The 15525-nt window shown below is 40.1% G+C and overlaps 1 protein-coding gene across 3 annotated transcripts in view; it reads left to right on the top strand.

Annotated features, from left to right (window-relative positions):
- The window catches only part of LOC133660203 (CUB and sushi domain-containing protein 3-like), a 616484-nt gene that overhangs the window by 550979 nt on the left and 49980 nt on the right, over positions 1-15525 (top strand). For all 3 annotated transcript variants that reach the window (XM_062063483.1, XM_062063482.1, XM_062063484.1), the window contains exons 61-63: positions 7367-7540; positions 7652-7725; positions 12748-12859. In XM_062063483.1, the coding sequence (XP_061919467.1) occupies positions 7367-7540; positions 7652-7725; positions 12748-12859 (360 nt within the window). The remainder of the gene's footprint in view (positions 1-7366; positions 7541-7651; positions 7726-12747; positions 12860-15525) is intronic.

Here is a 15525-nt window from a genome sequence, read left to right as displayed (position 1 = left end):
TCCAAAGACATGCACCTGGGGATAGGTTGATTGGCAACACTAAATGGTCCCTAGTGTGTGAATGCGAGTGTGAATGTTGTCTGTCTATCTGTGTTGGCCCTGCGATGAGGTGGCGACTTGTCCAGGGTGTACCCCGCCTTTCGCCCGATTGTAGCTGAGATAGGCTCCAGCGCCCCCCGCGACCCCGAAGGGAATAAGCGGTAGAAAATGGATGGATGGATGGATGGATGGATGTTTTTATATTGTTTTACTTTCTTTTTATTCAAGAAAATGTTTTTAATTTATTTATCTTTTTTTTTTTTTTTTTTTTTTTAAAAGGACCTTATCTTCACCATACCTGGTTGTCCAAATTAGGCATAATAATGTGTTAGTTCCACGACTGTATATTTTGGTATCGGTTGATATCGGTATCTGTAATTAAGAGTTGGACAATATCGGAATATCGGATATCGGCAAAAAAGCCATTATCGGACATCCCTAATCTGTATGGATCTTTACCTGGATCATTTTATAGGTTCCACTACTTCACAAAATCCTGTGGACATTTTGGTTAAATATGTTTTGCATGCAACACTTTTGTACAACTTCAAAAATACCAACCTCCTGCAAACATGTTGTCATTAATTGCTATGCATTGTTCACTGATTGAAAACAATTAAGGCAAAAGGGCTAAGGTTTTATCGTACCAGCGGAAGTGGTGATCAGTGACACACTTCCACACATCCTAAACATAACATTCATCAGCAATACACATCGACTCTTTATGTTCCATAAAACCACAATGTTGTTTAACGTGTCACACCAGACAGATGTTTTCTACGTAAAACTTTTGTTCCTTACAATTACGATCAATAAGCAGCCTGTGTTAAGAACCCGGTTCTTGTAAACATGTAGTTAAGCTAGCCTCCTGCTGCAGTACTCTAAAGAGGGAAGCAGCTCTGTGATAAATTACTGAGTTTTACGAAGGCAAATAAATGGAAATTGAGAAGAAAGAGCTGATCTTGGGTGTAGAATAGCTATTATCTACGCATTAAAATGTCAATGCAGAATTATATACAGCAATGTTCGGTACTAGTCCTCATAAATTGTGTGGCCATTATTAAGTGGTAAATCTGCTTCAGTTCGTGTTAGTCCAATACGTCTTCAGAAGTGAACCCTGTTGAGCCTGTGTTATTGCATGCATGCTGTACTGTATATGCATGTGTCATAGACCTGGCCAGATAGAATTTTGTTACTGGATGAAATAAAAACAAACGTGAATACGTTGTATCAATTGTTACCATTCTCAGACGCCTAAAAATAATTTTAGCTCAGCTTTTATTGTTGACATTTAACATTAAACCAACCTGGTGTTTTTAAAATGTTCTTTCACGCAGAATAATGTTGCTTTTTGTAAGAAATACAGAAAGGTTTGCACTTACTGGAATGTGGCTGGTGGCTCTGCAATCCTGCAAATGATGATCAGCTTGATTTCTTTAAAGTCTAAACTGAAGTAAATCATGATTTCATTACATATGCATATGCTTGCTCGCAGACAGTGAAAACCGCAAAATACACTTTCCGAGGTTATTTGCCTGTCTGCAGGCAGAGCAACTTTGAATCGGGCCACTACATATTGATTACTTCTCAGACATTGATAATTCATCAAGGAAAGCAAGAGGCTAAGAGAGAGTGTAGAAATAAGTTGTTCTGTTTTTTTCACTCTTCTCTTTCATGGTCATTCACCCACACACACACACGCACACTCACACACTGTGCACATTCAAAATTCTGAGCTTGGTTTCGCCACAGGGACATGTCCCCCCATATATATACAGTATATGTATCTGTACATTATTCTGGAGGTGCTTGAAGTTTAAGACTGATGTCTATTTCTCCTAGTGTTGTCTCAGAAAATCCCGCTTGAATACCAATGCTGTTTTACGAGTAAAGAATAATAGTTTTATCCTCTCTTTGGGTAAATTTTACTTTTCTTAGAAGTATGCCCTCAAAGTAAGTGTTTTTTTCATTTGAAATGTAGAATGTCTAAACAGGCTTCGTCACGTATTTGAATGTATCATTAATTCTTACCGGGGCAGCACGGAGAGGGATTAGTGCTCGTGCCTCACAGCAAAATGGTCCTGAGTTCGATTCCCAAGCTCGGGGTCTTTCTGTGTGGAGTTTATGTTCTCCCTGTGACTGCGTGGGTTCCCTCCGGGTACTTTGGCTTCCTCCCACCTTCAAAGACATGCACCTGTGGATAGGCTAATTGGCGACACTAAATTGGCCCTAGTGTGTGTGTAAATTGGGGCTAACAAACATGTCCAATGCTACAAACAGGCCCCAACCAGGGTATGATATTCAGCTAGCAGTTAGCTTGTGAACTTGATGCCAAAAAGCCATTAGACTACAATAAAACGGACAAAAAGAGTTGTAATACAGTTTTAAGCACATAGCAAGTGATATTAAAGTGTATATAAAGTAAATCACTTTGTATTAACGCACACTGCCAATGAAACAACATCGAAGTTCACCCTGAATTGATTTACTTGGACCCCGACTTAAACAAGTTGAAAAACTTATTCGGGTGTTACCATTTAGTGGTCAATTGTACGGAATATGTACTGAACTGTGCAATCTACTAATAAAAGTTTCAATCAATCAATCAATCAAATCGTAACTTTCAGAGCCTGCTGATGTAATGATGCGTTCAATGCCTCCTCCAGTGTCGTAAAGTGAAGTACACTCAAGCAACCCAATGACACAAAAAGAAAACAAGCGTTACAGAGACAGTCTTTTGTACATTGTGAATGTAAGTGTGAATGCTGTCTATCTGCGATGAGATGGTGACTTGTTCAGGGTGTAGCCCGACTTCCACCAGAGGGCTACACCAGAGAGCAACCCCCCCCCCGACCCGAGGCAGAAATTGGATGGATGTAGGGATGTACGGTATGCCGGTACTAATATAGTATCACGGTACTAATGAATCAAAAACAGTATTGTACTCTGTTTGAAAAGTACCGGTTCACAATTTTGTATCTATTTATTTTTTTTAACGGGCATGACGGCGCGCCGTCACGTCATTACATTTCTGTGTTTACGAGCAGAGGAGCCTATTGTTTACTTACCTCCAGCACTGCAGATTTTGGCATATTTTCAAGGTTTAGAGGCAAATATAAAAGTCAGATACCATGGAAAAAACTAACTGAATGTGATGGAAAGGACCCATGCACTCTTAGAATAAATACTTTTCTCATGTATAAAATATTCAACATCACTGAAATGGACTTTTCAAGGTATATGGTTGAGCATTAAACCATGAAAGACAATGTTGGATTTATGTGTGGATTAGTGGAGTCACCGCAAATTATCCGTGGCCTCACAGTTTTTTTCCAATACCCACAACTTCCCATAATGGCTAATCAGCGTAATTTTCAGAAATCGAGCTTGTCTCTAAGCAGCACTCAAACCCGCATATCAACTGTCAAATGAAAATTTACATTTCTTTTGTAAACGTAGCACGAACAGCAACTTGAAACAATATTGAAACTCTTTATTGCTCAAATTGCACAATTGCGGTCCTCCTGCATAGCTCAGACATACTTGCAGTTCCTGTCTACGGCGCTTAGCCTTCTGGGTAATGTAGTATATAAATATTTAGCAACACACTGGCGTCCTCACTTTCTTGTATTTGTCTTTATTTAACCTTTTCATCCAGCGTATGACAACGAAGAACAAATATTCATTGGCAATGCTGACCTAGCAAAAAGGCAGCATTTATATGTTACAGATGTTGAATTATGATGATAATCGCTCATCGTCTCTCATTTACCAAGAAAAATTACTGGTATTGATTGCTCTCAACAGATTAGAAATGCTCTTAACATGTGAGGGTAAATATGTTGGAACATAAATGAATGTATAAGATCAACAAACGCTTTTCAAGTTCAAAACATACACAGAGAATGCCTGAAAATTGTGAGACAGCGGACAATAAGGAAGCATTTGGTGCTGTTTTTTTATATAATTCTAATGTTTACTATTATAAGTTATAATTAATTTAAACAGTACAGTAATTTGACAGTGTGCTCTAAGTACCGTAAGTGCTTTTACTGGCATGTAGTGTCTACTTTTAAGTCTGTGTGTAAAATGAGTAAAACATTAATACAGTATGTATCTTCCTGTTATGATCTGTTGCCCAGAGCATAGTTTATTTACGTTTTTGATTCACTTGTTGTTTAAGTTATGTTTCAGCACCCCTGTTTTGTGTCTCCTTGGTTGCTATGGTTATTCATTGTATTCACCTGCCTCTGATTAGTGTTTTTTCTTGTCAGCTATTCCGTTAGCTCCCCGTGCTATAGGCATGCTCTTCTTGTGATTGTGTTTTCTCTGTGTGATTTATGAGGAATAAATAATTTTCCTCACCTGCATTTTGCCTCCGGAGTTCCTGCTGCATCTTGGAAGAACAATCCGCGCATCACCATGCGTCCACGACGTTACACTTCCTGTGCTTTTTGAGGTTAAGGTTACAAAAAACAGGAATGGTGCCAAATGAATCCCTTCCCTACTTTAGCGATATCCAGATACAATATGTCTTTGCTATAGAATATGCAGCCTTCAAGAGATTGATTCATCTTGTTTATTAATACTAGCTCAAGCATCCATTCCATGTAGAAGTTTCCTAATGAAAAATGCTCATATGTAAGTATATGGAGGATAGGAAAAGTGGATAAATCATAAACTTACAGTTCATTTTAAGTTCATACAGACATTGACAAAAGTGGTCACTGTCGACTGCAGTTGACGAGAGGGATATGCTTAAACACATCAACAACCTTTCTCTGCGTTTTTTGGTTGAATAACTTTTAGTAACTTTGAATTAACTCCTACTAAAATCCCTATTGAACAAATTTCCACAGATGAGAACAGTGCATTTACTGTATGCAGCATTTTCACTCACTTTCAGTTGACTTCTTGCGAGAAATACTCGTGTTTGCCCTCTGTGTGCTTGATTTTGGAGGACATGGCCTCCAGATACGACATCACATGTAACCCAGCAATTCAGGGGCTAACACATAGGACAATCCAACACATACACACACACACACACACACACACACACACACAAACAAACCCTCAAAACAATACTATAGAACTACTGATTTAATAAGTGGTGTTTTCCCCGTACCGCAAGTGTTTTGTGCGTGTTTTGGACATTGCTGCGCGTTTGTTCCTGTTGGCCACCGTATATTTGTCTGCACAAAGGCTTCGGTTTGGTACACAGGTGTACAAAATCTCCTGAAAGTATACAGTATGAGGGACAAGAAGTGTTTCTTTTTTCATGTGTTTAATCGGTAATCACACACAGAAGCAATTTTGACCGTCAGTATTTGCCAGTGTTATCAGACATGACAACTTGGAAAAGCTGCATCTCATAGTACAGTTATTAGTTTTTTTAATTGCCCTAAATATAATCTCTTGCCAGTATTGCTTGAAGTAATCAGTTGGTATTATTTAATTGCACTAACTGTTTTCTCCCGCCAGTCTTGCCTGAACTAATCTGTTTTTTATTTTATTCAGATTTTGTTATGTGAAGCAAAAAAAAAAAAAAGAAGGTAATTCTGTGTTAGAGGAGGAAAGCAAGCAATAACTTATCACAGTCTGCAGGCTTCCAAGAGGCAGAACATGTCAGCCTGGAGCAGCAGCCTGCCTCATTTTTGCTGTCATCCTGCAGCTGCTTTGGATGTATAACTAACTGCTGTGACTTTTGGTCTCTTGCTCTTAACCCCCCCCCCCCCCCCCCCCAAGGTGGTTCCTGATCATTATGATTACCGGTACTGTGGATTGATGGATGCAGACACAGTACAATGGATTAGTGCATATTCCTATGCCGCTCGCTAAACCCCTCAAAGTTAAAGGAGATGTTTATGGAAAATAAAATTGAAATACCATTTTACACAGTCTGGCCCCCCAAAAAATCACCACCTTTAACATTCAAAGCACTGTAGCGAAGAGTCTCTTAGAGCAAATCTGCATTCTTCTCCTTTTGGCCGAAACGCTCGGATTCTGCAGCTTCCTCCCTTGACCACACCTACTCTCTCTGTTGTGATTGGTCAGGGGTCGACCCCCTGCTATTGGTTATCAGCAAACAGTAAAGAGTTGGATATCGGATATGCAATGGAACTTCAATTTTCAAACTTAATTAGTTCTTGAACAGGGTTAGTAAATACAAAAGTTTGTATTTTAAAGCAAATGTCTCCATAAAAAAACAATGTAAACATGAGTAGTGGGTTCCAGCCTCGACAAAAGTCCATATCTCACTAAAGGTTTGTACACGTTGAACACAATATAAAGCGCTATAGTACTGTACATCGAACAAACATAACCAGGAGGTGATGGATCAACTTTTTATTGAATAACAAAGTCAAAAAAACAACAGCTGTACCGTCCTTCTTCCTATGCAGACACCACATGCACACACACTGTCACTAGCCCTGTGGCGGTGGGTGTTTCCACTTTTTAAAGTTGTGGTGTGAGAAATTCAAAACATCCCATGAAAATCTTGTGAAGATCACAAGATAAAGAAGTGGCATAAAAAAATAAACCTAAGGTAACATAAAACACACCATCCTCATGATATGGTACTTTAAAATTATGGAGAACATTTTAAACCATTTATACATAAGTCTATAAAAATTAAAATGTAGTATAGGGCCTAAAATGTAGTATAGGGCCCTGTGAAACAACCATGTTGAAAGACACATTCTGTGGTCGTGGAAAAGTTGTTTATTTGTTTTGTAAAGGTCAAATTGGCATGAGAAAACATCTCAGAAAGTTCTTGAAACTACTAAAATCGGGTTTCGAACTGTCCAATTTGTTATTATCCAATATCCATTATTAAAAAGTGGAAGGACAGTTGGGACACTTTACACTATGTAAATCTCTTGACAGCAATACAATATCTTGGCAAAAACAATGCAACTCTAGACAGAAATAAAAGAAAAAACATTGCAGGCTCGTTTGGAAAGGATTCCGCATCGAATGCGTGTCGTAATCAAAGTTAACGGCGGTCGAGCGAAATATTTACAGTGTATGACTTTTTGTTGTGGGCCAGGCAATGTACAGTATTTATTGAGTCTTTTGTCATTAATGAGCAGCAACAGCAGTAATTGTCACTATTTTCTTTATCTCTGCTGTTTTAAAAAAAAAATCATGTGTGCAGAATTTTCTCACTAAATATTTAGAATAACCTTGCTGAGCCAAGAAACCCAGGTTGACTGTTGAAGTGCAGACAACAAAACCTGTGCATCATCCATGTTGGACAATTGCCCTGAGCTCACCATTTTAGCTGCATTTTGAATGTTATGTTTTATCTTTGCCTTTCCAGCCAAGTTCTGCGGAGATCCTGGCACGCCTGCCAAAGGACGGCGAGAAGGGCGCAGCTTCATCTTCAAGTCAGAGGTGACATTTAGCTGCAGCGCCCCCTTTGTGCTGGTAGGATCAACAACACGTATGTGCCAAGAGGACGGCACCTGGAGTGGAGCGCAGCCTCGATGCATAGGTACAGAGTCCTGTTTCAAGCCAGAATAATATGTATAATGTTAAGTCATTAATCAGCTCAACAGGCTTGTTCTTATTTGAATCCTTATCTAATCATGATTTCTTTTTGCAGAGCCCACGAGAACCACCTGTGAAAATCCTGGAATACTTGAGCATGGCTTCATGAATTACACCACTGGTTTTAAGGTAAATGCTGTTTTAAACACTGCAGCATGCATCGTGAACTTAGGCCTTGTTCATGCTACAGGCCAGTTATGATTTTTTTGCTCAAATGCGACCTGTATCGATTTTTTTCATTTCCATGTCCATCCATCCATTTTCTACCGCTTGTCCCTTTTGAGGTCGCGGGGGGTGCTGGAGCCTATCTCAGCTGCATTTGTGCTGAAGGCAGGGTACACCCTGGACAAGTCGCCACCTCATTGCAGGGCCAACACAGATAGACAGACAACATTCACACTCCCATTCACACACTAGGGCCAATTTAGTGTTGCCAATCAACCTATCCCCAGGTGCATGTCTTTGGAGGTGGGAAGAAGCCGGAGTACACGGAGGGAACCCACACAGTCAAACTCCACACATAAGTCTGTGTGGGCAGCACAGAGGCACAGGGGTTAGTGCATGTGCCTCACAATACAAAGGTCCTAAGTTCAATCCCGGGCTCGGGATCTTTCTGTGTGGAGTTCAATTAAATGTGAATAATGAAATCCGCAAACTTTTGATATCCAACCAAAGCCTCTTTTGTATCTGCATATAAATGGGATATGTATGCGATGCGACTGCAGTGTGAACGCTCCCACGCTCCGGTCGCAACCAGAATGTCATCAAAAAGCGATAAACGTCATAATTATTCACCAAAATAGATGGTTAGAAAAACAAATAGGTGACAAATGAGCAGAAAACAGGTGAAAATAAAATGTAGGAACTCCCGTAAATGTTCCACCACTCATGTCTCCGACTGCTGGCCGTCACGATCATAAGAGCAGACGTGAAAGTAAAATGTCCCGGAAACTACCAGAGCCAAAATACTTGCCCCCTTCCTTCTAAATCTTCTACGCGCAATAATTTAGTTCAGAAAATGTTGACCTTTATTGCACAAAAGCCTTCCAATTGCCACAAATGTGCCATGACTGACAAGTAAACACTCCAGCACGTTTGCAGGTCAGATTGCATTCACATTAGACATCACATTTTTTTGTAATGTAAACGACTACTTAAAAAGATAGGCCTTGACAAAAAATTCCGACTTGCACATCTGACCCTGCAGTGTGAACATAGCCTTAGTGCACAGGTCAATAGAGTTGCCTCAAATAATCAAATGTTCCTAATTTGTCTATATTGGGTGTGCTGATGCAAAATTTGAAAATACCGGTATCATACTAATAGTACTAAGTAGAGCACGGATGTCTGAGTCATATTATTTACAGAGAAAAAAAACAGTTCTTATATTGTTTTACAAGTGAACACTTCAACAATTAATGTCAGCTTCAAACTGTACACCTTCATCAATACCCTGATAATGATGCAAATATGACAATTGGCTTTGGTCCATTGCTCACTGAGAGAAACAAATACAAGGGTCAAATTATCCTTGCATTTTTAACAGTGGTGGGCAGTCCAGGCCAGTAAGTCCTTCCCTGCAGGCCTAAACACTATCAGAAGAATCACTGACCTATATTTACAACTTAAATTCTAGCATTTTTTCAATTAAATCACATTAATTTAAAACAGTCTATAATCTTAATTTCGAAGCGTGTCTCTTGAATGCATTGTTTCAACTACGTGTATGTCAGATTTTTTGTCCAATCAGATTCAGTTTCTGTGTGTTGCCATATGAATCGAATCTGCCCAGGACCCTCAGTGTCAGGAGTGCTGGCCTGTGTAATTGAAACTATAATAGCAAGGGTGCTGTTTCTTCAACCAATCACATATTAGATTCGGGGCCAGCGAGCTAGCCCGCATGAATGTCAGCATTGTTCTGTGCTCTATAGGAGTGGGTACCCAATTTGGTACTTTCATAGGCAACAACCAACCTCCATCGATACTACTGTATGACTACTTCTACTACCGTATTGATTCACATGAAATCAAACGGTGTCATATTTTGATTCCTTTGTTGCACGTGACGTCATGTCCGGTTGCAGACTCGGCTGGCTCAAACATTTGGCGGGCAAACAATCACTCAAGCAGCACTCATAGTAGATCCAATCAGACTGTCTCTTGGCAATGTTGCAATTTTCCATGCCAATAAACCAAGTTTGCCTAAAAGAAAACATTTTATCATACAGTAAGGCACCACTGTGCTCGCTCCATGATAATTTATATTAGATTTGCCATACACTTGTTACTGAGTAGCAATAACGATTTTACATGGCGATTTCAACACCTCCAAATTTGGTAATGAAAACTACAACTGAAATGCACGTTACAATCAAACAGCTAGTGTGGAATAAGTACAATACTCAAAATATAAACACGTTGTAGGGCACAACAAATAACTAGATTAAATCTAATGGCAAAGACTACTCCCTGCTTAGGAAATACACTGTAGTCTATACACCACTGCCATCTAACATCTGGGACTTCAAATAAGACTCAGAAGTGTAAGAAATCAGGATATGAACAATTCCTCATTTGAGCTCAACAAACTGATCAGTTGTGGTTCTCAAATGAAAAGAAGCAACTGGTTTTGTGTGTGTGTGAGTTTGTACGCCATGTGCTGTGTGTGTGTGTGTGTGTGTGTGTGTGTGTGTGTGTGTGTGTGTGTGTGTGTGTGTGTGTGTGTGTGTGTGTGTGTGTGTGTGTGTGTGTGTGTGTGTGTGTGGGTGTGCGTGTGTGTGTGTGTGAAATGCAACAGTTCAAATAGATCACAGTGGAACTAAATATACACCATGACCCTCGCCGTGGGCTCAACCTGAGCTATGTTACTCCTCTCTATTTCCATTTAATTTCCTCCCTGTTGATTTTTCATTGTCACTTTGAAGATAAGTCCAAACACTTTCTTTTTTTCCCCCAGCGCTCGGCAGGACATCAGACAAGACATTGCCGCAAGTAGCTTAGCTTTTCAATTGAATCACTTGAGAACAAAATGTGGTGGAGACGTTCCAAAGAACTGTCTTCATCGGCTACTTTCACTTTACACTGAATCATTGAAATTGTCGGGGGAGGTCCTCAGCACTTCGGGCCTGATCTACTAAGATCCAAATAACAAGTGCTGAACAGATTGTGTAAACTTTACAATTGTGTGTACTATTAGTGGGCATTTTGCAGGTGATCTACTAAGACTTTGTGTACAATTGATAACAAGTGCAAAAGTAGTGCAAACCGCCCTAGTAATGATGCATCTTGTATGATCCAGATGCAAGAAAATGCTTATTGTAAGATATTTTTCCTATAGAAGGTATAATATGTTTCCAAAATGAAAAAAATAATCTAATTAAATAAACACCAGGGGACACTAAAATGGATCAATTAAATTTGTTTTAATCAGCCCCTAAAATTATTCAGCAGTTATAATATTATAAAATGATATTGCTGAATTAACGATAAGTCAATTATTTTTCTTTCTGACGATCCAAAAATGTTGACAAGCACTTAGAAGGAACATTCTCTCTCTCAATCATCTCTCACAGCCACTTGTGCGTAACTGTGCCAGTTTGCATGAACATTTCAAACATGCTAAACAGCGGTCGCAGAACATAAAGGAAACATCACATTGCGAAAAGATTGTTTGTTCTCCTCCCAGACGGTCAGAAAGATCTTTGCCATTGCACAGGTACAACAACATTTCATTTTCAGCACAAACCCATTCAAGAGCAGACACACATTGTGCTGGGTAACAGAACAGGAACGCTGTTGTGTCGCCACTTACGGCGCACCGTAAAAGGTGGGAAAAAGGTAGACGCTGGGCTCCTAAGGGGTGCACAGATGGGGGCCGAGAAAAAAAACCTCGATACATGTTGACACAGAAAACCACAAAACTTGCAACAGGAGGTGCATCCGGCCCAAAACTGCCAGTCACAAGGGACGCTGCTCCGTTCTCCGTCATACCAAGTGGAGTGAAGCATCAAAGGCGTAGGAGGCGGGGTGGGGTACGTGTGTGTGGCGTATATTTTTCGTAGATGCAAGTCTGGAAGCCTGCAGCGTGTCCTTGTTCCGCAACTTTGGTGCCCTCGCAAATGTGATAACACAGCCAGTCAGTCCAACAAAAGTCAATATCAACAGGTGTATCTCCGTGAGAGACAGGGAAGTAAGTAAGTAAGTAAGTCAATTTTATTTATAAAGCGCTTTTCACAGATAAAATCACAAAGCGCTGTACAAAACATAGGTAAAGTAAAACAACAATTACATTAAAACAACAGGGGCAACATCATAAAAAGGATACAAAGTGGATTAAAAATGATAGTTAAAAGGAAGAAGTTTGTTACGTCTTCGCTGCACTGTCCTTTGGGAGAGTCTCGAAGCAATTACCTTGCCACGTTGCTTGTAGCCAGGGAAAACAATCCAGATTAGAATGTTTGTGTTTGAGTGAGCGAAAACAAATTTGAACTTGTCACTCTAATTTTCTATTTCTGGTCCTCAAATGTATCCTACTTCGCTATGCAGAGCAGACAGCATCTCCAAGATGTTGTCAAGTTTGTAATTTAGTCCAAAAGTGCCCAGAGCTCTGCGCGCATCCTCCAATCATTTGTGGCATTTTTGCGGTACTTTGAACGGCTGCCAGAATCTTGCAAATGTGGACACACCAGAGCAATGTGGACACACTTACTCCAATCAGCGGAAGTCCTGTTATCTTGGTGCCGAATAGGTATATATTTTCAACATCCTCGACTGAAAGGGTCGCCGGGCACGCAGCACTCCGCTTCTCCCAAGAGTCCGTCGAGTGTCCAGCAGCAACAGTTCAGTCAAGACAGGCAGGTTCCCCCGAACCCAAAATCTTGTCAATTTTGTTGAGAGGAAAGCTGACCATTCCATTCTTTAGATTTTGCAGAGCAGTGCAAAAAGAGGCTACAAGAAACTAAGGCAAAACAAAGCAAAAAAGCAAGCAGTGGAGATAAGTGAGAGTGAAAGAGAATGTCCGCCTTTGATGAGTGCAAGAGAGAAATTGTGGGTGTTCTAATAAACAGCACATATTCTGCATATACATGAAGACAAGCATGCTAAATGGATTGCACTCTTCAGATCCTTAGTCTCCTGTGTGTTTGTGTCCAGGTGGGCAGCAGGGTCGACTTCCAGTGCCAACAAGGACACCTCCTGCAGGGTTCCACCACCCGCTTATGTTTGCCAGATCTCACCTGGACCGGCATCCAGGCTTCCTGTGTCCGTGAGTATTGTCTCTTCTTCCTCGACATGTTTTCAATGCACTGTCGTGTCACAATGTCGCTGTTTATCCATGTGACTTTTATTATGCCTCCTTCCACTTATTGCGTGTGCTGTGTACTGATCATTATCGTTGAGGTTTTAGCCCACTTGTACTTGTTGATTGAACAAGTTCAACATAGACCAGTGTCAAGCAGGGACTGAGCAGTTCTGCCGGCGTTGCCAGGCCAACCGCATTTGGAAGTTATGTAACGCAGTTATCTTTAAGAGATCCTTTTCAGCGTCAGTGTCTCATTGAAATGTTTTTAATACATTTGGCTATGATGCACAGTAGTAAGAGCTGTGTGGCGATAAGGGGCCTAGAATGATACTTTTAAATCTTGATCTTGCCCATGTAGGAACACCCACTTCAATTATAAAGTGCCTCCCCTTCCTTGTTTGCATAATCTGTTATATGGTGGGGGATGATGAGTAAAAAAATACAATCTAGACTAGTGAATACGTTGTCTTAATCCTTCAGTGATTGTGTGTGGGCTGTCTTCGTATTATTTGAAACATAATTAGGGTTCTTTTTTAATCTATGAGCTGTACAGATTAAAAACATAGTCTATTCCTAGGTTAAACCTATTATATCGTTTATCAACTGTCATAAAAAAAGTGACATATTTTAACATTAATTCAAGTGTAAAAAGAAGTTGACCACTAAAGCAATGTGGTTTAATAATATTAATTCATCCTGACTAGCGGCAGGGAACTCCTGGCTGGAATTTGCATAATCTGCAAATCTAAATAACGGCGGACTTTCCATTTGGACATGCTAATGTATTACTTCTTTGAAAGCACGTCAGTTTGCTTGATGTAGTCTCCAGTGATACATTTTTACGTTTTGCGGTGTCCATCTGTCGACATGCCTTGTTTCCAAAAATCGTACAAATTTCGGCGGAATTTAGTTTTCCACTGAAGTTCCGGCTAAACTCCGTCAAATCTGAAGTCTGGTGTCATTGCACTTCATGGTAATCACCAGTGAGCGTATGGCAAACTTACTGGCTGTATTGACACTGCACTGATACTGTGTTGCTGTTTCATAATGGACGTACGCCATGTACTGGTTTAAAAAGCCTCTACTTTTGACCTGATCACAAAAGTAGTAGTTAGCAAATACAATTGTTTCCATTTTTTTAAAGTAGCTGTATAGAAAATAATTATGTTATTATAAAATATACGCCACACACACATACCCTACCCCCCATCCAACGCCCTTGATGCGAATCCTTTCGGGGTGATGGACGGATGGGCAGCGCCTGAAGAGCTGCACCCTGCCACCTTAGCCCCCACTCCCTCCCCTCTGTTGCTAGTCTCGAGATGTTGTAATATGTATATGTGCTTTGCTATGGAGGTTTTTTCCCACTCCAGACTCGGCCCCCTTAGGAGCCCAGTCTAGATTGTATTTTTTTACTCATCATCCCCCACCATTGACCTTTTTACCATCTTTTACGGGGCGCCTTGTGGCGACCCATCAGCGTTCCTGTTCTGTAACCCTGTACCCTGTTTGTTTGTCTAATCTTGAAAGGGTTTGTGCTGAAAACAAAGTTCCGTTGTACTTGTGCAATGACAATAAAGACCTACCTACCTACCTTATGAAAAGTGCAACTCTGATTAATGAAACAAATGGTAAACAGGAAAAACATAACATTTGGTCACATGTGAGCCAAAAGAAGCTTCCTGATAAACACCATTTTTTTTTCTTTCTAAAGTGATATAAACATTGAGGCTGTGAGGGAGACAGTATCACTCTTGTGTTTCATAATGCATCGATGCTCCAGTATCGTTTGGCCCATCAGTAGTAATCACCATACCTAATGATGTGCAGTATTTAGCTGTTACTATCATTTAGTGCATAACTGTAATACTGTGATGTCACCGACTGAAATTACAGTCAGACAGGCAGCCTACTTATAATTCCGAGGCAAAAGCCTTTGAAGCACTTCCATCCTGTGTTGAGCAGTACACTTTGTTTGCCAGGTTTTTCTTTATCTGCTGAAGCTGCAGCCCAGCAGGAGCTGCTCTCTGGCTGTCATCCATCACCTGTGGTGCCTTGAAAAATTTATTGATTTTCCTATGCCCTCGCCCTGTCATTGTTAGAGCCGAAATGGCGTATAGAATGGATAAATAGAATAGACTGGATCAATGCAGGACTTTATTAAATATATACATTCACAAGTTATAGGAACTCTGTGTTACCTGTGTGTCACTTTTTATAGCTTTTTGTAAAAGTGATAAGTTTTTAGGAACAAATTCTCACATTTTTTTGCATGTTCTTCTCTCCATACTTTTAGCAACATAATCGGCTTTGTTTATCATTTAGCATTATTAGTGCTGTTAAACAAATTGTATTTAGATTAATTACAAGATTAATTTTGATTAATCACATTAATGTATTCACTTTTAATCTACATAAATTGTGTTCAATTGCAAATACCACATGCTAAACAGCATGTGCAAACAAAAAAATGGTGTGCTAATCGTGTTGCTAAGACTGTGTTCAGTTGATAACTGGTGCAGACCGCCCAATTTAAAAGAGGTTTTTGCATGTACTACGCTGCTTTTTTTCCATGGAAATACTCATTTACTGCACATTCATGTTGTGATGCTCCTACCTATGGCATTTTG

This window comes from Entelurus aequoreus, linkage group LG11 (genome assembly GCF_033978785.1).
Source record: "Entelurus aequoreus isolate RoL-2023_Sb linkage group LG11, RoL_Eaeq_v1.1, whole genome shotgun sequence".
NCBI classification, from domain to species: domain Eukaryota; kingdom Metazoa; phylum Chordata; class Actinopteri; order Syngnathiformes; family Syngnathidae; genus Entelurus; species Entelurus aequoreus.
The sequence above is the reverse complement of the archived record's forward strand: the minus strand, read 5'-3'. Positions and strand labels throughout refer to the sequence as shown.